General features: G+C 36.8%; 1 protein-coding gene across 3 annotated transcripts in view; it reads right to left on the bottom strand.

Moving 5' to 3' along the window:
• cdh19 (cadherin 19, type 2) overlaps window positions 1–10,437 on the bottom strand; it is a 28,424-nt gene extending 17,987 nt beyond the window's left edge. For 2 of the 3 annotated variants that reach the window (XM_055020987.1, XM_055020988.1), the window contains exons 1-5: window positions 10,218–10,335; window positions 5,503–5,875; window positions 5,090–5,384; window positions 3,266–3,385; window positions 1,146–1,313 (exon numbers count right to left, since the gene is read on the bottom strand). In XM_055020987.1, the coding sequence (XP_054876962.1) occupies window positions 1,146–1,313; window positions 3,266–3,385; window positions 5,090–5,384; window positions 5,503–5,748 (829 nt within the window). In that variant the 5' untranslated portion in view covers window positions 5,749–5,875; window positions 10,218–10,335. Of the gene's footprint in view, window positions 1–1,145; window positions 1,314–3,265; window positions 3,386–5,089; window positions 5,385–5,502; window positions 5,876–10,217; window positions 10,336–10,373 lie in introns of those variants that run through there. The other variant, XM_055020986.1, reaches the window with a different exon arrangement.
• Window positions 10,438–26,634: the final 16,197 nt, after the last annotated feature.

The raw sequence follows: 26,634 nt of genomic DNA, 5'->3' as shown, positions 1-26,634 counted from the left end.
GAAAAAAAACAACAATTATTAAGACACTGCAAAAGACTTGACAGGGATGCAGGTTCACTTTCCATCAGCACAACAGCCTTAAGCATAAAGCCAGAACTACAAAAGAACGGTTTAGATCAAGGCTGTTGATGTATTAGAATAGCTTCATACCTTAATCCAGATTAGAAAATCTGTTTTCATGTTACAACTTGATGTAACAATGGCATTCCATTGTTACATCAAGCAATAAAAGATGGAGGGCTATGAATGCTTTTGAAAACTACAACAAAATATTTATCCAGCAACATATTGTTTACAGAAGGCGACTGTAAGTTCTTAATAGCCAGAAAAGAGATTCTGCAGGTTTCTAAAGTGATATGAGAGAGAGAACATTGGAGTAGATAGTCAATTTGTGTCAGTCACAGATAAGTTGTGGCAAACCCCATATCATCCCAGCCTAACTCTAACAAGAAGATGAGAAAATCTGATTGTGTCTTTGCTGAGGGACTGGCACTACTGGGAGCAACTCAACAGGCAACCAGCTGCTCCTGGAAAAAGAAATAGCTGTGCTGATAATAATTTGCAATTATGTGACAATGCAGAGGGCACAGTTCAAAGTGAAGTGCAGCCATCTAATATTAATAAGGCTTTTTTCACCAAACACAGAATCCATGGGATACACCAGCTCCTGCTATGAATTGGGATGTGACATTAATAGTTAAAAGCTCAATCCTTGCTGGCTCTTTCCTGCAGAATTGATTTCTTCCCACTGCAGTCGTTTAGTAAGGTTTATCCCTGAGAAGGCTCAGTTTGTTTCCAAAGGTCATGACGAATGTCCTTTCATGTGTGAATGATTAAATTCAACCAGCATGTGGCACATGTACGTGTGCACACACATCCTTCAACTCTCTGTTTTTTTAATTTTGGGCCGCCGGCTGAATGCCACGATGTGCACAGTCAAACACAGCCCCAGCAGCAACAGCAGCTACAGCCGCCCACCAGAACCAGAGGAACAGGATCAAATAAACACCTTGTAGGTACAATATGAAACACTTCCTCGATTTCTGCAACACTTTGTACTCTGTCATTGATTACCAGACTTTTTTTGTACATGTGCATGAGGCCCTCAGCGTTTGCATCAGCCGCAAGTCGTATACGTGACTCACGTTGCTGAAATGTAGGCCCGTTGTCATTCACGTCAGTCAGAGTAACGGTAACCGTGGTGGAGGAGGAGTAGCCGCCGCTGAGGCCCAGCATGTCCTTTACCTGCACCACCACCAAGTATTCCTCCCTGGCTTCACGGTTCATATCAGCCCATGACGTTACAATGATTCCTGCAGTGTGGAGGGAGAAGAGATTGAAAGAGTGGACCAAAAAAGTGAAGTATTTGGTTCATTAAGTGCATTTCTGTGGGTTGTACATATGTTTCATTAAACTACATGTAAATAAACAAAGATTGCCTGAAGCAGTCCTTCGGAGAGCTTCGGGCTCTCCAACAGTCATCAAGAATTTAATCAGCTAAAGAAAATTAAATGCTAAGCGCTCTTTGAGATGGCTTAATGGTTCTTCTGTCTGGCCAGACTGGAGGCTGTGGGCAACAGTAAACTGAAGAACAATTTCAGTATCAGACTGAACCATTGGTATCTTCAAGGCCATCCTTTCCATCAGTGAGTTGTGTAATTTTATGATAACATGACATTAAACTTAACAAAAGCATTTCAGAAACCACTTATCCTCAAAACCAATGGATTAAATGCAATCAGTACTGCATGAACACATTTTTTTCAAGAGAGTTTCAAAGAAAGTCATAATGATGATATACAATGACCACAATATCTGCAGTGGTAAAATCATTTTGGGCATTTGCATTAAGCTGATAAATGATCATTTGTAGCATATGACTAAATAGAAAACCACCATTACATCTTTAAACGTTAAAATGAAACATATCTCTACTTATTTCTCACATCTCATCTGAAATCATCAACAGACCTAAAGACTTGTAGAGGTTTAGAGTGAACTGCTCCGTACTGCTATTTAAAATATATATATTTACATATGACAATGGGCTCTGTTACAAGTCATTTTTGTCCTCCCATATACTGCATAAATTTGCATTTAAAATTTCTCCAGCGTCAATGATGCCCCCTTAAAGCTCTTCACAGATCAACACACACAACAATGTGTGTGGGAAGTGCTGTGGCTGACCCTGGTATTAAAGCATGAATCCTGTTTTCATTAAAACTTGTTGAATCACATTTTAGATGAGGTAACTTGTGCTAAAAGAGCAGAAAAATTTGTCACCATTCATGTTTGAAGGTGAGAGGATCATTGAGTCTAGTCTTGTCAAAAGAGATCTGGAGCGGCATTTCAAAAAAGTCAAATATCTCTGAAAGGTGTATTTATTTTTATGATTAAATTCAAAAACTGAAAAATATCTTATATAGATTTATTACAAAGAGTGTGAAATATTTTCACATATTTCAAACAATACTGTTATCATTTTGATGACTTAGGCTTCTGAGTCCTCAAAATCAGTGAGTGCAAAGAAATTTGTCATATTTTGATGTGAAGAGAGGTCTGTGGACCACAAACCTGCTGTCTGTTTCATGTTAGATGATTGTGCCAATTGTGACAGCCCTGGTTCTGGACAGTTTAGCACAAGAACAGCAACAGTTGAAGCCCGTTTACCTGATGACCTCTCCATATGGTGGCTCCTGAAGATCTGTTGTTTCCTTCCACTGAACTTTCCATTAACGTCCTTGAACACAGCATTCTGTTTGGGCAAATTTTTCTAGGACACTGTATTCTTGCACTAAGCTTTCCATTAATCTGCTACAATATATGGCTCTTCTAAAATTTAGCCTGTTTAGCAATTATCTTTTTAGGATTTCTTGTGGCGGAGTTTCATAAAAGTTTGTTGTACTTCTGTGATGAATGTGTAGGCCAGACAGACAGGCCAGGAAATAAGACTTCACTGCAAAAAATAATTTCCAAATTGTTGCTGTGTAATAATCAGCTTATCTAAGAAAGGAAATTTCATTAGATGTCAGCCATAAAAAAAAAAAAAAACAAGAAATGTGTCACTGTGTAAAATAAATCTACATGCTATAGGAGTTTTACTTCTTGAACTAAATTAGGGAAACAAAAACCTTTTTCTTGATTGTTAAATTTTTTATTAAAAATTTTATTCTGAGAAATTGCCCTTCCTAATATCTTTTATCCTTTTAATTTTAGTCTTAATTTTTAGAAATAGATGAAGAATTTGGACGTACAATATTCGTACCTGTCTTTGGCTGCACAGAGAAGTAGGGCTCCCCCTGCAGGATGGAGTAGATGAGCTTTGCGTTGTTGCCAAACATGGGATCATCCGCATCTGTGGCTGTCACCTGGGCCACCGTGGTCCCTGTGGGGGCAGGGAGCGGATTGCACAGTCAGAGTACACTCAGGCAGCAGTTCCAGTCGACAGGGAAATAAAGTGATTATGCCACAGTCCCGCAGGGTCTGTCTGTCTGACTCAGGAGGTGGAGGGGGAGGCAGTGGAAATGGAAAAAGCTGAGAGCAGAGCGAGTCTGAGGGAGAGTTAGTGGAGGGATGTTGACAAAAGAGAGGAGGGAGTGGTGGGGGGGAGTGCGTTGGGCTTTCACAATATAGAGCAGGTGTGCGTGACAACCTTTCCAGCCCTTTAGGGACATCTCTCTATCCTATTGCCCCAGGTTTTCTCTCCTTGATTCAGTTTTATTTCACTATCTTTCACACTTGCCACCTCTCTCTGAGCTGACCATATCCTTGCCCTCACCTTGGTTTCTAAGATATCTTGCTCATGCCTGCTCTCTGTCTCATTCTTTCTTCCATGTGAGTGGTCTGTCTTTCATTCACAGGCACGGCTTTACCGCCGCGTTTCCTATTTTCGGCTGCCCTCACTTCAACCTTCCCCTTTCACTTTCCATCTCTGAGTCAAATTCATTGTGATTTATTATGGGTTGGGGGTATTATGCAGCAGAATCAGATTACATACAAAATGAAATGGTAATATTTTTTTTTCCCCATGAAAGTGCCATGGTTATAATAAGCTTATTTAAGAAATCTATCAATAAAAGCATCCAAACTGTGATAGAAAATCCAATACTTTTAACTTCCGGAAAGGGGGACGGGAAGATGACAGACGCTCCTATAATTCTTTGTTCATGGTCTTCAGTTGGGATTTTATTTAAGACAGTTCCCTTTTATCTCAGAAAAAAAAGGTTGGATCATCCTCGTTACAGTAAACATACAAGTGAATGGAAAATTCATGAAACAAACCTTTACTGCTTTATAACTTGAAAATATATCGGTTATTTTTCTCTTTCTACCTGGATGTGGACACAAAACCTGAAAACATGCTGGACTCATTATTTTTAACTGAAACACAGGAGATATTTCAGCACTCAGGACTCTTCTTTGTGTTAAGAATCTAATTATAACTCACTGTTTATTTTCCTTCGCTCTTTGGTTCAATTTAGGTAACAACTGTTGAGTGTTTTCTGGGATAGTTCTTTGCCAAAACTTTCAGTCCTTCCACACTTTTTTGATGTTTTTTTAACACAAACTGCAGTATATATATATTTTTTTGTAGATTTTATGTGATAGACCCACAGACAGTAACATGTAAATAATCAAATAATATTTTCAGAAATCTGAAAAATAGATAATCATAAAAAATAACCACCTTTGTCGACAAATGTAGCTCAAGATTTTTTATTTTATGTTCCTGTTTTATTTATTCCTGCACAAATGAAGTCAAGAATTCCTGCCAGTTTCTTTTTGAAAAATAACCCCAGCTCTTTCCAATTGGATTTTGAATATCTGTGAACCATCCCACCCATGTCGTGAATAGGCCACACTTTTCGTTTTATTTTAGAAAGAAGACCAAACAACCCATGTCATTTTCCTTCCACTCCAGACAAATATTTCTTTGTGTTTATCAATCACATAAAAACTCAAGGTAGATCCGAACAAAAGAAAAACAATTGAAACAGTTAAATATATATTTCAAGAGATTGAATCATTTGAATAAAACAAGGTACTTCTCTCTTACATGTCCTCAAAGCAAGAAAAAGACAATACATACCGACTGGACTCATCTCAGGGATGCTGGAGACATAAGGTTCATTCAGGAACTGCGGAGCATTGTCGTTGATGTCCTGCACTTTGATTATGAACTCAGACTGGGGCTCCACTGGCTCCTCGGTCCTTGTATTTATAGCTTGGGCCTGAAGGACATAGAAGGCCTTTTTCTCCCGGTCCAGCTTCTTGAGAGTCCAGATCTCTCCAGAATTCTCGTCTATCTTGAACACATCTCCAGCCCCTTCTCCTGATAATATGTACTTGATAGTAAAACTGCCTCGGTCAGAGTCAGATTTGACCTACAGAGAAGGAAAAACAGAAGGTTTAGAGACTTTTTCTGAGGTAAATGATAAAAGTGTGTTTTCAAAGGGAATAACCATGTCAAGGACATAGCGAGCATTGAGTTTGAAGCATCACCTGGCCAATAATTTGAGAAGTCGGATCTTCCTCCTGGACAAACAGCTGCTTCCAAATCCAGCCTCTCTTTTGGCGATGGTGCAGAACAGTGGACCCCTGGGCCAGCTGTTGGCCTTCCAGACCCTGATTATCTCTTATATCACTCAGTAACCCGCCGGGAATCATAGAAAACACTGTCACCACAGCCAGCACCCCCGGGGTGCTCATTTTTACTGTCCGTGCATGCATTTCCTCTCCAGCCCCCATCGTCAAAGAACAATAGAAAAGAAAGGGGTTGTGTGTGTCAGTAATCCTTTATTTACCAGCGCTGTAGATCATAATCTTGACAGTGCCGCACCCCATCTTCCAATATTGCTTGTATGCAGGTTCATAACTGAAACAACAGTTCACAATAAAATTAAATTGATAAATGAACAACTTCTGTTTTTGCACAAAATTTCTGTTGAATGGAAGGAAACACATTCTTTTCAGCAAAGCTGCTTGATTAGGACATTTTTCCACTGTGTCGGAATATTGAATCAAACTTTAAGTCAATGTTTCCTGAGCAGGACTCAATGTTCAATGCAAGTTATGTAACATATCTATTAATTCACACAAAATTACCCTCTCACAGCTTCATTGTAATACAGCAAAATCCTGCAATAACTTCAAATTCCTGGAGGTTAACCAGGTTAGCTTAGACAAAAATGTTAAATGATCCAGTTTACAGTTCCTCAAAATTAGTAACAGTGTGTAGAGAACTGAAGGCTTGTTGGAACCAAAGTACATTTTACAGAAAGCTTCTCAACTTTCCTATGTGAGTGAAACCATTTTTTTTTCTTTACATGTAAACAATGCCTTGTATTGTGTTTTATGTCTGGGATGATGAGCCAGATCATCATTCCTTAAGGATGACACTATACTCTGCAGCTGACTAATGAAGACTTCTAATTAGATCAATGTCTCCCTAGACACAGAAGACAGAGACGCATATACCGCTGACAAACTGTGAGTCAAATCGATGCACCAATTACAATGTGCATCAAGATCGGGGTTAAGAGTGCGAGGACAATGAAAGTCAGGACCAACAACAAATATGTAAGGCACTTCCATTTACGTGTTGTCTGACAGGCCTGGGAAACCCTTTGGGAATTTGACACATACATGCACACACAGTCAACTTTGTTTTGTGTTTTATAAATCATGGGAAATGCTAATTCACATGCTGTGGTTATTGTCAACCTCAAGCGGACAGCTCACATCACCAGGTAGTTGAAAGTGAGTGAAATATCTGGCTTTCAGCAACACAGTGGCGGTATCAATACTCTATGACATCGCAATTCCCATATTTACTCCTGTAAATGTAAATTAGTTGTCAAGATTCATTTGCAAAAAGCTGCTAAAATCAATTTCTTATACAGGACGTCCTATTAAATTAAATTTCACAATAAGGCCAGCATGAGGGCCTCTGTTTGAGCGTTTGTGTGTCTATACAGGCCATATTCATATCTCTGAGCATTGCGGAGTGACACTCCAATTAGTGACCAGTGAATCGTGAGGCGTTGTTGTCTTTCACAGTGACTGCCAGGCGTGTGCCTGGACCGAACGTCTCGAAGCAACACCCAGGCAACAGTCCCTCAATGATGTTACACCAAGCAACTCCCAACAAACCAAGGAATCTGTTTCAAAATGCTTCTGTGGGCTGAAATAGTACACAGGTCAAGAGATGTTTGGCTGTCAGCTTAACAAGATGGGGCATTTTGAAAGTGAGTGATGAAATTGTGGATAAATAAAGCCAGAGAAACTTTGGTCAGGAAAAGGGAAATGTGAGTACGATAAAAAACATCTTTGTGTGTGTGTGACAGCCATGCTTATAGTACTTGATAACAAGAGCAGCTAAACCAAAGTGTGGTTTTAAAAGCACATTTTGTAGATAGAGGCTTTTATAATACAAGCATATCAGCACTTACATGTGTTAAAGTGTCCTGGAAAAAAACTCTGAGGACCTAAAACCAGAGAGACTCATTGAACTAAATGGTATATTTTCTCCTTTTTAAAGGAATCCTCATTGTACATGACACATGGAACATGTAGAGTGGCCTGTGCTTGACAGCCATTCATTAAATCTAATAGGCCTTCCTCCCATTTCCAGCCAGCCTCTTGCAGCCCATACGTACCGAGCAGCGCTGGCGCTCTGCTCTGCCACATGACAGAATGACAATGAGCTGCAGTCTCACCATGTTAGGCACTAGATGCGCTGAGACTGTCCCATCATTTCTCTATACGTCTTCTAGCTCATAAAACGCAGCTCTTTTGTAGGAATGGTTCCAGGATGCCATTAAAAGGTATCCTAAAGTGCCAACACATTTAGATGTTGTACATTGAAGCAAGGCAATAATGAAAAAGAGTCTGTCTTTTGACATCCTGGGGGACACATTAATATCAATTCCTTTTGCTTCCTGAATTGATACATTAATGCTCTGGCAATATGTCCAGCTGAATAGAACATAAATCATGGTGCTTTAAAAGAATCAATCGTTTTGACTTGTTTCAACTTTCTCACGTTATAACCACAAAATTCAATCTACTTCCTCTGTTTCTCTGATTCACCAAAACAAAATTGGTGCGGACAGACGGAAGTTTTGTTTCAAGAAATTATATTGTTTTGAAATGACAAATTTAGAATTTTAGATTCTTTAAGCCTATGACAAAATGTTTTTGATTACTGGAAGGAAATCATCCTCTAAACATTAATGTTGCTTAACTTATCCACTCTTATTCAGTGCTCTATTACTTGGTCTTCAGGATGCTGTTTGTTCACAAAAGTCCACTAACAAACCTCTGAGGCATTTTCAGAACAGCTGGAACTATGCTGAGATTAAATTTCACAAAAGAAGCCATGGAAAGAAAATGTTTTAAAGGTGTGATACTTTTACTATGCACTACAAATATTTACTAGTGTGATTTGTTTCCTGCTATTTGAAATTGCTAAAGAAAAGTGCATCTACTAATTGTCACTTCCTTAAGATCATGCTTTTCAGACCAAATATCCTGAATTAGTCATTTGGGAGTCACCCAGGGGAGTTGCAGTTTACCATTTAACTTCATAAATCAATATCTTTGACACTGACATGTAACTTATGTACAAGTTTTTTTGCAAAACTTCGCTTTGCAAAATATAATGAATTTACAGAGATTAATAAGCGTTAGCACCACATTCTGTTGTTTATCTGCTTCTGAAGGAAACAAAAAAACAATTAAGTAAATTCTTGAATGCTGTGACCATACAATAAGCCATGACTAGAGGAGTTTCAATTAAAGTCAGCTTTTCACTACCTCTTAATTAGGCTATAAAAGCATAAAACACACGCTGTCTTCAATTTGGAGAGATTTATAATGACATCAAATAAAGAAAGCAGAGTAGTGCACCACATTTAGCTCACTGTATTTTATGTTGGTATATTTCCATAAAAAGTAAAAATGACATATTAAATGATGAAGAGAAGACACATTTATTTACTTTATAAATTAAGTTATTTTTTATTCAGTGAGTTTTATATGTGATTAAATGTAAAAATCATTATGATTAAAACTTTTCCATGTGAAATGTGTTCCAGCTTGTAGCTTATTTTAACAAAATAAATTTCTACAACCAAAATTGAGAAATAAATCAAAAAATAAGCTCTATTTTTTGAGTTCACAACTTGATGACTGAAACGTCGAATCATTAAACGAGGTGGAGGAATGCTGGACAAATGTTTGTGAGTAGGAGCTTTGATACTTAACAAACTAGCACCCTATTGAAAGAATAAAGTGCTCTCTGACTAGTGAAAAGTAGTCTGCCTGTACTTCACTAATGTAACGAATTCGTGACACAAGCTTCAGTTAGATGTTGTAATTTCTGCTCAAGTTCTCTCCAGCATTGTTGCTCTGATGTGCATCCAGATGTCATTTAAAACAGAAGGAATTTAAGAGCCACTTAAAAAAAGAAAAAGAAAAACGGTCTGCCAAAAAATGAAATAATCAACCAGTTTGAAAACTTTGTTGAGAAAATTACATTGTGGGCTAAGATGTGAAATGTTTCACCACATTGAGGGACTTTTCATATTTATGGTATTTATATGAATATAAATATTTATAAGTATGGCATTTATGTATATAAATATATTATATTAACATATATATTTATGAATATACATCCTGCAATTGTATGCCTGGAACTAAAGCAAACTTTAGTTAATTTAATATTATAAAGACTAATGTTGGTTATGCAAGCAAAGTCAATAAGCTATTAGATGGAGTATTAAGTGTTAGTTATAAAAATTGTTTGTTGTTGAATAATATATAATCTTCCTAAACATTACAGCGCACTGTGATAGCAAAGGAGATGTTAATTTCATCTTGAAAATACTGAAGGTAGCAAGACTTGAAGTTGAAATACAGATGAAAAGAATTAGTTTGAAAAACTAACTGATTTTCAGACTAAATCTGAATGGTTAACTAAGATATTTCCAAACTTTTGTGGTGAGGAAAGCTGCTGTGCTAAATCTTTTTCAATAATTTTAGAAAACAACATAACCCAACCAAATTTAAAGAATAGAAATAACAAAACTTGTCACTTAAAAAAAAAAAAAGAACTCATCTAAAATCTTTTCAGACTAGAAGGTATTCCTGCTCTTACACTGCTGCACAAATAAAATATCTGAAACCAAGTTTGACTACATTGCCACACCCACCTGTTTGTGTGATTCTTCTGTCTGCCAAGTCACTGGTCTGGGCTGCCTCCAACCGAGATCACTATTGGGTTTAACGAAAAACAATCAGCTTAACTAAAGATCCTGGTACATAAAAAGAAATTCACTCAACACAGAAACAGAGACGAATGATCATACTTCTTACAATGCGTAATCCCTTCAACTGACAACCTCGCCTTTTCTTCTTCTTCCCCCTTTTCTGTCCTCCTCCAACTTTCTGAGGAAGAACAAACACAGGCTCTATTGTCTGAGACTCCAATCTGAACACTGCAGAACACTCGGGGCCTTCATTGACATTCAGATAGCCCCAGCCCAGACTTACAAATGGTTTTTTATCTGTTTTTTTCTGTCGCGTCTTTGTGAACAATCCTGTGCTTATTATAGGTGAGCTGGAGCACTGAGCAGATGGTATTTCATTCACTGTAAGGTCACCATTTTTGCTAGTGATAGGACACCAACAATCTGTTTTTTGACATTCAAGTAGAGGGAGCATGCTGTTCTTCCACACTTCTTTCAAATCTGGTTCTATTTAAATAGTAAAGCCCCCTCAAACCTCCTCCAGTGAGTGACGGTTGTGAAATTAATCTGGGAATGTTTGTCCTTCCATTTTGTCCTACATCCCTCATTAGAACAAATGGAAAAAGATTAAAATGTATTAATTTATACACTATAAAACTGCATCAATGTTTAACTTGTTTCAGAATGTTAGTCTATAACTTATTATCAACTTTTCCTGATCAAACATCATGTAGATGATCCACTGTAGTGGGGAAACAAAGTTATTTATTGTGATATGAATTACAATAAATAATGCTTATTTGAAGTCTGGTGAAATAAGCATTGTAAAGCATTAATTAGCAGCTAATAGCTTTAACTTTTTTGACATGAGCTGATTCACAGTAATTTGACAATTTTTAAAAGGACACTGAGGAGGGTGAAGTGCAAATTAAACATCATAAAAGACCAGGAGTTCAGCATCTGAAACATTAAACTGAAGAATTCTGTATTTTTTTTTCTTCCACTCTATCATTAAATTCTGAATATATGCAAAAAAAATTGTTTGCCCCAAGGACATGTTTGAAACAAATACTGACTGGCTGTGATCTTTACGCCCTTGGGCAGCACTGCATGAAACATGGACATGATTCTGTGGTAGAAATTACTGCCTGGGCTGAATACCATTGTCAGTACAAACATACAGTTAATCGCTGCGTCTGTGATTGCAAATTAGTCTCTGCCATTCTAAGAACACATACAGAGGAGCTGTAGTGTATGTGGCATTGAAACTGAAAAGAGTGTCTTTTGAGAAGCAATGACCCTTTGCAATCCTTCAGTCGTTCTGGGTTCCAGCATCATTTACGGGTTTTTGACCTAGTATGAATTCAAAAAAATTCATAATGAATTTTGGACGTTTCCATAGATGGATGGATGGACAGACTGACTAAAAGATAGATAGATGCAACACAGCATATTTGTATGATTTGGTATTAAAATACATTGTTTTTTCTACTTATTTGAAGGAATTCTTGTACTCCATTTTGATGGTGGAGAGAATGTAATCTGGACTACATTCTTTATTGAATACTCTTCCTTCTTTTACCATATTTATCCAGACACTTAAAGCACTTCAATTGATTTTGCCAAACTTTTCCAGACTGTGTGACTATTCATGTTGTCTGAGATGTGGTGAATGTGTTTTTTTTTCACCCCTTGTTTAGTTCTCCAAAGCAATTATAGTAACTCCAATTACCAAAAGTTAAAAGTTGTCATTCTTAAGTCTTTTTTTGATTTGACAACCCAATTACCTTTCGTGAAAATACCACAAGACTCCTCGTTATGTGCTCCTCGTAAGCACACTAACCTCAGAGGGCTAATTACACCCCTAAACAATGCTAATGGATTCCATCATTAAAAAACTCTAAGAGGTCCAAACCAACACCGTCGGTGCAAATGTCCCCTAAGTGACCACAGAAGCCTCCCTTCAGAGATCCCTGACAGGGTGGAATTTGTTATTTCGGAGGTTGAGATTAGTTCTCTGTGTGAACTCCACTCCTATTCTGATTCCATATCAAACAGAGAAATGTCAGGACCTGCTCTGTGACATTTAAAACCTTCATTGTAGACCCTGTCTAATTGAGCCTCCCTCATTATAATGATGGAGTGCGGGCAGAGCGTTGGAAAAGAACATCAGAAATGAAAGCTGCGGTTTAGAATTATTTACATTCTCTTTCTCCCAACGCGACGGCGGATACGACTATCTCTTAGTCTCCTGTGACATTTTCAGCGCTGTAAAATAATGGGTGCAGTCTAACGGTCAGCATATTCGAACGAAGATAAAGGGAAGTCTGGTCAAATAAGCATTCACCGAGATGTCATACTGTATAAATAACGTGAGCTATAATTATGATATAGTGCTCCCTTATTTCTTGTACATTTAACTATCGGTGAAGGTATCTTTCTTGTAGCAGGAGCCATAAAAATAGACAAAACAGCTCTGATATTAAACTGATCGTTTTTCATATTTTCCGGCCTTTTGTGGTCTACTGATGAATGCCTCTAAAGATCTTGTTGAAAACTGGTCATTTCCCAATCAAACACCATGCTGACATAAAAAGTTCACAGGAGATGGAGTACTGAACTGTTCAACTTTGTCATGTCGGAGGCAGATGTGCCCTTCACAGCTTGTGTACATATTGTTAGATTGTCTCTGTGTAATTGGAGGAGGAATAAAACGTCATTGGCATTCTGCTCAGTCCACTGTGGTGAATTTGATGAGGATGTCACATTAAAAATGTATGTTCCTCGTACGTTCTTTGGCCTTTGTCTTGGACACTTATGACAAATAAGGACAGAGACGATGCTGCCCGAGGTGGATCTCTGTATTTGAGAGGAAACATCAGCATGTTTTTTCACTGTCTGCCTCCTCCACATGAGAGGAGCAGTTGTCAGCTGCTGGGCCTGATTTATGGGTATAAAGCAGGGTTGAAAAAAAGTTTCATGGACTTCATGAATATAACCCTGTCATAAAAATTTGATCAAAGCCCAAATCAAGTCATACAGTCTCAAATTCTTTACAAAGTTAAGTTAATCCAAGTCTGCACAGTTGGCTGTGTGCATTTTTATCAATTTTTTTTTGGTATGTGTTTTGAAAGTTTTGTTGACATTTACATGTTTCTTCTTCTTGTAAAAGTCGGTTTGTTTTAGTTTTAGGTTTGCTGTTTGATTTTGTATGCCACATTGTTTTTGTAAGATTTCCAACACCTGCTGTATTTCAATACAGCTTGTAGCTTCAGTTCCAAGTAAATCAAAGGTGTGCAGTGTCCATTGATACATTTAAACATTTATCACTATATAAATGAAGTAACAAAGGAAAATCGAAATGAAAAACCTTCATTTGTAAATGGTCCACAGGTTTCAGAAAGTCCTGGGTTCAAAGTCCTGCTTGGCTCTTGCTGCATGGAGTTTGGATATTTTCCCGTTGCATGGGTTCTTTTCAAGTACTCCAACTTCCTCCTGCGGTCCAAAAACATAAATGTTAGGCTAACTGGTCTATTTAAATTGCACTTAGATTTGTGTGACGTATCCATAGTGCAACCCACTTAATGCCCAATTACCTCTGAAGCACCAGCTCCCCTGCTACCCTGCCTGAACAAGCGGGTACAGAAATGAATGGATGAATGGACAGGCCAAAATGATCTGGGAACACTTTAGCTCTGGGGTGTCAAACTCCAGGCCTCAAGGGCCACTGTCCTGCAGTTTTTCGATGTGCCACAGGTATAAAACACAGGAATGAAATGGCTTAATTATCTCCTCCTTGTGTAGATCGGTTCTCCAGAGCCTTGCTAATGTCCTAATTATTCTATTGAGGTGTGGTGCAGCAGAGGCACATCTAAAAGTTGCAGGACTGCGGCCCACGAGGACTGGATGTTGACACCCCTGCTTTAGCTCCATCATGTAATGCACAAGTGTCAAACTCCAGTCCTGGAGGGCCGCAGTCCTGCAACTTTTAGATGTGCCTCTGCTGCACCACACCTGAATAGAATAATTAGGTCATTAGCAAGGCTCTGGAGAACTGATCTACACAAGAAGGAGGTAATTAAGCCATTTCATTCCAGTGTTTTGCACTTGTGGCACATCTAAAATCTGCAGGACAGTGGCCCTCGAGGACTAGAGTTTGACAACCCTGTATGAGTAGGGGACTATGTTTTTCATGCCTCCCAAAAACCCAGATCAGTGTTGATGTGATGTCAGTGGAGCACGACACCAGCAGCAGACTCTTATCAAATGACTCAAGTGAGATTATCAGTGATTTTTTTATTTATTTTTTTCTGTACGCAGTCACAACTGACAACAAAAGACGATGAGAAACATGTAGACAGTTGTACCAGGGACTTCTTCATGACCTTAGTTTATATGATGTGCTAAAGACACATTATCAGATCCTATTTGCTGTTACAACACTCACTGTTAATGTGACGAGACATAGTGGGGGTGGTTTTGTTGCTGGAACTTAAATGTACAATGGCATTTAAGAGTTATCACAGATGTGTCCAGCAAATCATACTTTCTTGACCTAAACATTTCTCATGGTACATAAAATAAACTGGGGTAATTATGTACTGCTGCTGCTGAAATTGCAGCATATTAGAAAAGATTTAAGAATTTTAGAGTTTTCCTTGTAAAATTTGAATATTTTCATCATAGAATATTGAAATGCAAAGCAATTGGGCCAGGCATTGATTGCAGAAATAATAGGTGGACCTTTCTAAAGTCTTTACTGATGACTTCAGTCCAGGTACAAACCTCGACTATTCACAATGTTACTAAACAAAGAACACTTTCTACACTGATGATTTGTGAATTTGTACAACTAAAACAACACATTTTAAAATTGTGTGTCTTTAGTTACAGAAATCATAGGGGCATATTATGCAAAATCATGTTACAATGACTTTCCTTCATCAAATAGACACCAGGAGTGTTACTTTGACTCATGCATGGTAGCCAACTGGAGGTAAAAATAAGTAGGCACTGCTCATACAGTACCTATTTAACCCAAACTCAACTTTGGAGCTTCAGTAGAGCTGCTGAGCTTATTGTCCAAACTACAACGCTCCTAAGAATGGTTGTAAACTGCATCAATGGAAAGTATGGAGAAGCATTGTTGTGATGAGTAGAAGCTTCTGATAGAGACAGAGGTCAATTTCAAGGTGTCAGATATTGTTGTGATCCAAAGCCAACTTTCTTTTGAGTTTATATATATATTCAGCATTTCCACAACAACTCAATGTAGTGCACTTTGTTGACTGTGGCATATATTGCTTTATGTGCCTGGGAAATATATAGTAACCCCTTTAACAACCTTTATTGAGAAGCTATGAACAGACATCTCATTGTCAAAGGGATGCCTTTAACCAACCTTGTTTATCTTGCATGGAGAAGGCCACCCTCAATTCCAATGTACATGACCACAGACTTTCCTTTAAAATTTTCCGAGTTCTTTGTTAAGTTGATATTAAAAGTTTTCACAAGAACCTTTATGACATGTTCAGAATTGTTTTGCTTTCTGTCTAAGTTTGAAAAGGTGCTGGAATGTCTATTTAAAATACAGAAAGTATGACAGAAATGTGGTGCAGATAAAATACTGGCTCATCAAGAACTCTCACAAAACCTCACTTCAAATAAACATGTGAACTTTAAAATTTAATGAAAACATAAAATTAGGAAGAAAAAGAAATCAAAGTGCCTGGGTGAAAGAAACTTTTCCCAGAGCAGTAATATTGGAATAAAACTGCAGCTCAATAGTATACAGAAAGACTTTTTAGAATAATTTGCAGACAGACAGCTCAGCTCAGGCAGCTGCTTGTAACATTAGACATTTGATGAGAAGATGAAAGTTGTCTTTTTATGAGGAGATTCTTATATTTCTTATGAAAGGAAATTTATAGAATGTTATGGTTGCATGTAGCTTCTTTTAAGGACTGCACAGCCTCACTATAAAGTAAGTTTTGCATTACATAAAAGATTAAAGACAGAGCTCTGAGATGCTGTGTTATGTAGGTGGGCCTTTTGACTGGATGATGATCTGCAGTATGAGCAACTCAAACGGGGGGGAAAAAATGCTCGAAGCCTACATCTAATTGCTACTGAGATTTTGAAAGTCGAAGTGGAATAAGAAATTCTTTCAGACACATTTCATCTGGAAAAAAAATAACACACGGCAAAGTAGTTTACGCTTCACAGCAAAACACTTTTAAAAGCTGTACTGAAGAACAAACCAAACCCCGTGAATAAGACAATCTAAGCTGATATGGTTTGTGAATGAAGCAACCCATTCACAAACTGTTCGGTCATGGCAAATTTTAGCTTTCAAATTCCTCTTGAGGTATTGATGAGATTCTTGAAAACTCTCTTTGTAAATCTGGACATATTTAGAATATTTAATAAGTGCAGGAAGATATGTGACCTGAACTGCTGAAAATGTTTGTAAAAACATAAAAAAATGATTGTTTCTGGTCTTAATTCCAATGCAAATGTAGCATGTTTTATTTTTGTCCAAAGGGTGTTTACTTTAAAAAGAAAAAAGTCTTATATAAAAGCCATTTTAGAGCTAGAGGTAAAAAGGCAGTTTTTTTATGTCATCTCCTGAACTGACAACATTCTCAAAGGATTCACTCTAGGAATGAGTTGAATGCTCAGTGTTCTCCAGGGAAATATAGTTTGGAGTTAAGAGTGTGGTATCCATCATGCTGATGAAATGCATAATTAATTGTCATCTTTCTTGTGTTCCTCTTTCCTGCCTTGACCACAAAAAGATGAAAAGTACAAGTTGAACAGCCGTGTCGTCAGGCCGGATGACATCCATGCTAGTGTTTGTTCTCTTTCTGTAGCAAATTAAACACAGATGATAAATCAGCAAGGTTAAAAAAAAGTATTTACACAAATAAGTTAAAAACTATCGATCCAGTGCATCTCACTGTCGTACCCCTGGGGAAGCTGCTCCCTCGGAAGAATGCACAACTCCCCCAGCCGGGGTTCATTTGAGACGCAGACTGTGTCTGATTGATCAATGAGAACCACTGCCGAGCCATCAATCTAACAGCAGCAGAATAGGAAAAAGGGAGCATTAACATGTATAAGCTGCCGTGTCCTGACAATGTCCTCTACGTTAAGCTGGTGAGAAAACAGCCACCTCTGGGGACAAGTGGGAAGTCTTAGACCTACGACATGAACGTGTTATATAAGGACAACAAGAAGGATGTCAGCATCTTGATCTTTTTTTAATTTTTTTTTTTTCGCTGCAACTCCTGCACAACATTTTTGCCTGAATCTGACAAAAACACAAGACTCACCTTCAAGCAGCCCTCAGGTAATTATTACTGTAAGCTGCTAATGAAAGCATAAAATTGCTGGCACCTTTTTGGCCACCTCCCTGCTGTTGCTGTATTTTAAGGCAAATGGGTGATTAATGAGTGATTTGTTCTGCTATTGCTGCTACACAGCTGTTCTGTACTGCAGTGATAATTGGGCAGAGTGGCTAAAGCCATGTTTGTCAAGGTCTTTTACTCAAAGCTATGACTAAATAATAAAAAAAAAGCTAACATTGTGCTTGAGGAGGTCAGGAAACGAGGCGTTTTTTGTATTCAGCTGAACATTTGTATTTTAAATTACTGTATGCTAGAATTAGTTGTCTTGCTAATGAAGACACATTTTGGCAATATGTGACTTCATCGGGTAAAATTACAAAACTATACTATAGTCAAATATCTAATTTAATATAATGCCTTACAATGGTCAAACAGTTGCAGTGTAGTTCAGTAGTGCAGATCTTTATTGCCACTTGGAGAATTAAATTGAACAACTTGTGCAAACAGAACCGAGCAGACAAACACACGGGCCCTGAATCGGTAAGCACTACAGCAGCTTCACGCTTCACTGGTAGCATTGCTCTCTAAGCAGAAAGCTGTTTCACAAAATGTTTTTACTTTTTACTGTTTTGAGGTGGATACTAATCTGACTGGTCGCTTTCAAGTCGCTCGTCTGACTGAATCTGCCTTTTCTGGAAGACAGACTGGGATTGTTCCAAAATACTGGACTTCCAGTTCACTGCTCAAAAAATGTTTCCACATTTATTATCTAATAGCCTTGTGGCTCCATAATGACATCTTCTGGCTTTGAAATGTATTATTTGCCAATAAGTTTTTTTATTAGATTATAAGTTTATATGATGAAGCCAAGTCCAGTCCCTATAAGCTTGTGATGATTCACTCTAAACATGTGATACTGCATCAGGATTATCTACATTTTCGATATTTGGTGAACATTAACTCAAAATTTAATCAGTAAGCTTTTTGGAGTCCTTGAAAGTGTAATTAATTTAATGGTCACTATGGTGTCGGGTGTTCGCTTTTATGTAAGATGGCTTTACACTTTGTGGCTTTGTCACACTAAATCCTCAACTTTAAATGTATTTAAATGTGTGCTGTTGTAGACCAACATATTCTAGTATATGATTGCGGGATGGAAGAAATGTGTTTAATCTAGTTTTCACGAAATAAAGTATGAAAAGTGATGTGTGTCATTTCAACCTGCCCACCTAAGAAGACAGTGTCTGGGGTGTAGCAAAATTGCACAGATCAAACAAATTAAATCAGATAATCCAACCGACTCTGTTCAGGTTATTACATTGACCCCTCTTTTTCTGTCTTATTATCAATATCAAATGAAATCCCTAACAAGAGCCACACTGAACACAATAGTCTAACCAGGATAAAAAGTTGGAGTTTTACTTTGGTTTCTTCTTTTTTTTCTAAATTTAACATTAGAAGCAAAGCAAAGAATATCACAGACATATCAACTGCTTGTTAAAGCCACAAGCAGCTCATGGAAGTGTATTGGAAGTTAAACCATTTCGCAAAAGGAATCTTGACAAAAAGCTGACAAGTGGTGAGAACAGCATGTCTTGTTAGCTTTTGCCGCCCTCATTTTTGCAGCTAATCTTGGAGTTTGAGTAAGTGACATTTCAGTAGCTTCGCCAACCGTGCTGTCAGTTTTTCTTTATAACCTTGAAGAAAAAAATGAGAAAAATCATATCGCTCTCCGTGGAAGAGCATTACCACAATCTTAGTAAGCAGTTAATTTTTGAAATTTGAAATGGCATTAGTTTACATTTTTTACTGCATCGAAGATTAATTTATTGTATATATTTCTCCCTCTCTCCCTCTCTCTCTCCCTGTATATATATATATATATATATATATATATATATATATATATATATATATATATATATATATATATATATATATATATATATATATATATATATATATAAGCTGCAAGTATCTACAGGATATCTATCAGCTTCAGGGATAAACATAAGCTCAAATAGTCGCACTCAGATTGCAGCAGATTTCTTCAGTGCCCAGTCACAGTTATATTCAGTTTTGGGCATTATTCATTCAGGCCTGCAGTTGCAGCTAATCCCTGCACCCAAGGCACTTCAGCAATAATGTACCTGTAAAAAAAAATCCCCATCCATCCATAACATTATGAATTGTTATGAGATTAGTTAATATTTTTATAATACTTTTGGAGGATTTATTATGTGTGCTTCACTTATGCAGCAAACTCTACCCAATCAGATGTGCCTATCTAAGCTGTTTAGTAAATGTAATTAAATTTTGGACTGAAGGTAGATATGCAGAAACAAGTATAGTGTTTGGGTTATTTAAATTTAAAATGTGGAATTTTGACTAAAAATAACTAGGAGCTGCTTGCATCAAAATGAACACATAGATTTAAGCAATAGCTGGTAAAGATGCACTTTTGGGGGTAGATGTTGGTTGGAATAGCTCCAGTTATATAGCCTTCATGAGTTAATGTTAAAGTCATTTAGTTGCCTGCTGGAGACTTTTCCTACTGGAATACAGAGAGAATAGTTCAAATACATTCAACTTTTGATTTTTTTTCCCTTCCATCTTTGGAAAATGAAAGACGCAGCGCACAGGAGAAGTTGCAGCACCTTGCACTTTCAGATTTATGCTTGAACTCCAGCAAGGGGTCTTGTGAAAAAACTGTAAGACAAAATCTAATTTAATAAGATGAGACCATATTATTATCCCATAATATGTCAAAACCTTTAAAAAAAACAATGATTTTGTGCATCATCTGGAAAATATGTGTGTTCATCTCTCAGTGATGACGGCAAATCAATTTTTTTTAATTAGACAAAGGTCTCTCGAAATGCCAGGTCTTGTGTTAAATCATTATGGGAACAAAAAAGTAACTGTATTAATGCTAATGGATATAAATTTCTTTGTGACAGCCAGCAAGGCTTTTAAAGTAATTTATATCTCTGTTTGAGAGGTTTCTATGGAGCCAGCACCACATTTGTGTGTTTGGCTCTCCTTTTTAAGAAAGGAAGATATTTTTCTATTCAAAATATATTTCGAGAACTTGTAGAAAATATACTTGCTTTGTAAACTAAACCATGGGCTTTTATATTCCTAAGCAAGAGGAGGGAAAATATATAAATTCAAACACGAATATACCAAAGAAAGAACTGGATGAGGCAGGAAGATGAAGTCAATTGCAGTTTTCAACATATAATTGCCATGATTCCCTGTCTGCCCTAGCACCATATATTAGCAATGTTTATACTCTTTTATTTTTTTATTTCAAATCACCAGAATACAGGCCTTTTCATTGCAATCTTGTGTTTGGTGTTATCTTGTACATCTGTTTCTATTTTTAGCGTGAAAACTAAAGTATCAAAGTCTGGAAATAAGGTGGGGAGGTAAATAAAACTGACAGTCAGGGATGACTGATCTGCTGGTGTTGATCCACCATGTTTTCTGGAGACCACAGCCAAAGCTGCCATCTACCAGCTCTAATATTCATTCTTTTTCAAGAGATTTTAAGCTACCAATTGTTTCTTTGTACTCTACAAATAGCTACATTGACCTTGTTTCTGGTTTATCACATGAGGGTCTTTCTCATGTTTGTCTGTCTTGCTCTCAGAGATGAGATGCTCAGACTGAGCGCCAGATTTATCCTCCTGACCAAACAATCCCTCAGTGATACCAAGCCTTCTCTTACATCTCAACCGCTGCAGTCTTTCTGCTTCCCAGGAAGGGAAGTTGCTTAATTCTTGTCATCCCTTTGAATTTCTATCATGATTGTGTTTTAGGTGTTTTTTTTATAGAACTGTGTTTTGATGCTTCTTACAACAATAACCTTGGCAAGTTGAAAGTCACTTAACTTTCCTCTCATCCCCATTCTTTTGCTTAGCTTATACAGCGACAAATTGCATTGCTAACAAGCAATTCAGAACGTGTCCCTCATAAAATGGAAGGCAAATATATATTTTCTAATAAAATGTATATGTATGTGATGTAAAAGCAGATTGTAATGCATCAGTATCAAACTGGCTTTGAAACATATAATTTGCTTGTCTTAAAATGATCCGATTTGCTTTTGTAATAACATTACTGAAATAAATTGTTGTTTCTCATTAAAGGTATGCACAGACTGTTCTTTTACCTTTATAGGACATTAGGAAGAAGAAACCTAGCACTTCTGTGAAGTCTGCCAGAGGCAAAATCAGTTAAAACACACTCCTTGACACAAGGAACGAGAAGGCAATGTGTCCCTGTTAACATTTTTCACTTCACTAAACTGCTGGAACAGTAGATTAAGTGTGAAATGTTGTTGAAGATAATTAGGCTCGGGCCAGAGTAGGAAGAGTTAGAGCAATCCCTCTTGATGCAGCATCTTATGGATTGGCAGAAATTACAACTGAATTTGTCAGTAATTTTCAAAGATTCTTAATGTGAATTTTCATCTTGTAGCTTAATTCTTAGACAAAAACAATTCAATTTCACTAGCATACTCAGTGAGATTTCCACAAGACTAGCTCCTCTTACTGTAGGTACATAAAAAAAAGTTTCAAAGATTGTATCTGCCACAATAAGAACAAACAACAACAAAAAACCTCAGCAGTCAACAAAATAAATCTGAATGTCAAAAATTATATTTCTTAGTAAACAATAAAAATGGAACCATAAGACAGCACAAGAGCTCTGACCTGACTTTAGCTTTTCACTCAGCTGCTGGTTCTGGTTGAGCTGTTAGATGCGAGAAGTATTGATTTTTAACAAAAGCAAAAAGCCTACCACATAGGAGCCCTATTTACCATGTTTGACATGTTGTAGAGGAAATAGTAATTTTCACATTATAGTTTTGCATTGTGAAGAGTCTCCCAGGCACACTCTCACACCTGCCCTCTCATATTTCATGATGTGAGTGGGCAATTCCAGCAGAAAAGGTTCCTCTATGAAGACAACATGTGAGGAGAGCGCTGGGAAAAAAGCAAAAGCCAAACCAAATGTTAAAACCTTTCATAAAAAATATTTACAGGAGCAAGTGAGACAAGAAGCATAACAACTACAAACATTAAATGACATCATATATGTTAACCCTTCACTTCTCAGACCCATTTTATCTTGGATTAGATACAAAGTAATAAACCATATTTCTAATAAATTCTGCTTAACATGAAATGCTTCAGTAACTAATGTGCCTTATGCAAACGGCCACTGCAGCACGACTAGCTGCTAACCAAATCACACTATTCACGCATTCTTAAGTGAATAATAATGAAAAACATGAGGTAATGACTTTTAAAGACGTAGTGTTGCAACACGTGATACTTGTCACTCCAAATGTTGTTTTTTTCTTGAAACATTTTGTTTAATAAACATAAGAACAAAGTTCTGTTCCATCTCAAAACTAGTCATCTATAGAAATATCTAATAATGATTCTTCTTCTTGTGTTTACTGTTAGTTGGTAAACAATGTTCTGGTATACATTACTACCGCCAACTGAGGAGGAGTGCATGGATCAGATTGTGATGATTCTCATTCTGCACTATATTCATGCTGTGCTCCTCTGTCTGACTCGCTCATCAGTTTCTTTCAGCTTACCTGTGCCTTGCCTGATTATCTCCCTTTCTACGCGTGTGCTCTCTACTATATGAGCACCTGCTTCACAACCAGATCAGTTACCTATCCGTGCCAGTAGAAATCAAGCAGCCCTTTCTTGGTCTTGTTTGTTTTCTTTTGATGGACAAAGCTCATGAGCCTGGGTTATTCTTGCCTTGCCTTATTCATGATGTATCTCTACTGTATCTCTGATATCTGGACCTCGACCCACGCTACAAACTCTGACATATGACCTATGAATACAAGCTTTTGTTAGCATACAACAATTTAGAAAGTTAGCTGTTGAGATTTGTGAGACCTTTTGTGATGTATGTATTATATATAAGTCAAATGGTCACCTTTGAGGCAAATAAGTACTACAGTACTTGACGTTCTTCCAACAATGAGACCTATGCTATTAATAATTAGTGTAAACAATGCTTTTAAATTACATTTTACTAGAGCTTAGATTTTTTTCTTATTTTCTCTACTACATTAAAAAAAACCTTTGGTTTTAAGTTACATCTGTGACTATGCTGCTCTCTGGAAAAGCTCAGGTTTAGCAGCAGTGCTGGTTAGGAGTTACAGCGAACCAACCAAGATGAAAGATTGTCTCCAGGATTCATGGAGTTAAAATCCGCAATCAAAATCTGCCACCTCCATTCCTTACCTGGCTCAATGTAAGGATAAAAGAGATCATAAACAGCACTGGGTCTGCACTACTCAAGCACTTGTCGTGACCCACTTATACAGCCACCTATCACTCTCCTTTCCCACCAACATGCTTTCCTGGTCTAACCTTGAAAAGACATTGTTTTATTCTCATCTACAAATTAATTTCATGCAGTTAAAATGAACAATCATAATCAAGTGGTTCAACCTTTTTAATCTCTGTGTCGATATAGATGGGTTTCAGACAACTTTGTTTTATTATTAGATGGTTTGTTGTGTATTTTATCCATTTTACTTGAATCATGTTTTGTATCTGTGACAGCATTTGTAGATTTTGTATATTTTTTATGCATTCCACATAGCGTTTTGGGCCAGAGTGGTTGTTTAAAGTTTAAATTTAAGACATTTCATAGTTATGATTGCTAATGAAGCATGGTGCACGTTACAAACATTGTAAGTTTCTTTTTTAAATCATTTTGTGATATCTAACTCTTGACACCGTTTAAGAATGGTGCTGCTCAGAACATGTAAAGCAGTAATATGATTACAGAATGTGCATTTAGTTTTGTGTGATTCGTCATTAACTCAAGACATTGATGGTTAATTTGTAATCTTGTAAATGTGAAACAAATGATGTTTTTAAAATATAAATTAATTTAGTAAGCAATAGGGTTTTTTTTCTAAACCAGAAACAAATGTAGAAACTCTTTTCCCCACATTCATGTTTCTTTTAATCTTTCTAAGACCATTCAGTAACCTTGGAAATAGATATCATTGAAATAATAGATATAGCAGATAACAATACAGAAATATGTGTGAATTGTTTTTCTTTGACTGTAAAAAGCAAAATGTGAGTCTCTGAGAAATAAACTTGAGGAGTTATGAAAGATTACAAGGACAAAGCTGTCTTGTAGGCTATTTGTTAAATTCAGACTTGGCTGCAGGTGCATATTCCAGAATTACACCTGTTTATACCAGGTCTTTAAAATGAATGAGAAGAGAAAGAGAGACTGCAGACAGACGGCCAAGTGTAAAGAAGGAGAGACTGCAGGATGTGTTAATCGTATGGTGCAATCTGAAGTGTGATAACTTCTTGTATCTGAAGAAAAGCTTTTCAGCGTGATAAAAATCATTAAAAAGTTTCAGAACTCTTGTAGGGGGAAAAATAAAACAAGAACTCTGTAGTCTAAATCTAAGAAGCAGAAAAAAATAAAAATGAAAGAAATGTGCATAAACAAATTCGATTTTGCATCAGAAGTTAGTTAAACAGGAGGTTTTACCAATATGCAATTAATTGGTGAAAACCAAATGATTTTTCCAGGAAAAATTATTTTAAACTGAAACATATTTTATTTGTTATAAATTTCCATCCCAATGCTTTTGGAAAACACAGTTTCTCTCATATATAAAAGACTTGAACAAATATTGAACACAGTTTTAACTCTTCACACTGATCAGCCAAGCAGAAATTTATGCAACACATGTAGATCAAATGTGCAAACTCTGAAATTCAAGAATGATGTTGTAGTGGAAAATTTTAAGGTTACTATGATTATTAACTGAATCAATGTGTAATAGAATTGAGATTTTTGTGTGACAATGTCATCAGTTTAAATGTAGCTCATAATGCAGAAAAGCTCTCTGATTTCATGATTTAGTTGCTATATCTGTTTTTTTTACCAACTATGCTTCTGTCAGTTAAATTACTAATATAGGGACATTTATTAATACTTCTAATATATCAGTTAGCAATGTTAAATACTACCTTTTGTTTTTGATGTATTTTCTTTGCATCAAATCATATCACAAAATATGTTTAGGATATTTTTTTATATCCCAAACACAATATCTTGAAATCAGCTTTAACCCTAATTTTAAGAAAAGTCTGATCCATCTTTAGGAACACAGCTGTTAAATCATTTAAACACCCAAAGCTTTTATGGAGGGATCCAAAAAACATTATTTTTTTCCTTCATCATTTACAAAGGTACAGGAAGTGAAAAACGCCCTTTTATGAACCAAAAAGGGGTGAGCAAAAAATAAACTTACAAATAATGTGTTACCAATGTGATCAGAAACTATAATCTTGCAGCAGACTCAAGTGCCTCTTCAACAGCTGAAAGTTGTTGCAGGAAGTAGGAGTTTCTTCAGACTCCAGTGCACCTGTCTACACTCTCACAATTAGGCAAAAGTAAGACAGGGCACAAGTCAAAAAGTGGTGACAGGAAGTGAGGTGCAGACAGGGGTACTGAAAAGGCATGCAAGGGCCAAAGTGACAGCCTCAAGGGTTTGGATGGCTGACACGGTAATGCCTCACAGCAAGAAGGCCCTCATTTCAGCTTCCTATTTGCCTTTAGTTGAAACATATCCACAATGTGTTTTAGGCGTTAGGCAAAAGTATTGACATTTCTCTATTTTGCACATTACAGCCATAAACTTCAGCCTATTTCAATGTGATGAACCACCATAAAGTAAAGGGGAGGAAAAAATCTTTAACAAATTATTTTTTATTACAAATAAGAAAAAAAAGTGAGCCCCTGAAGTTGATATTTTTTGTAACTATATTTTACTATCTGCTAGTGTAGCTGTTGTGGAACGTACTGGAACTTTACCAACTTTGTTGATCCAATCAATACAATATTTTTTTTTCAGCTCTGGCATTAATAAAAAGTGTTGTATATTTGTTTAATGCTGTATGTCTGATGATGTAGATTCTTAACTGCATTAAGGTCTGAACTTTGAC

Source organism: Poeciliopsis prolifica, unplaced genomic scaffold (assembly GCF_027474105.1).
Source record: "Poeciliopsis prolifica strain line A6 unplaced genomic scaffold, Auburn_PproV2 SCAFFOLD072, whole genome shotgun sequence".
In the NCBI taxonomy this organism is placed as follows: Eukaryota; Metazoa; Chordata; class Actinopteri; order Cyprinodontiformes; family Poeciliidae; genus Poeciliopsis; species Poeciliopsis prolifica.
Note: the sequence above shows the minus strand (reverse complement) of the source record. Positions and strands in the feature narration are given on the sequence as shown.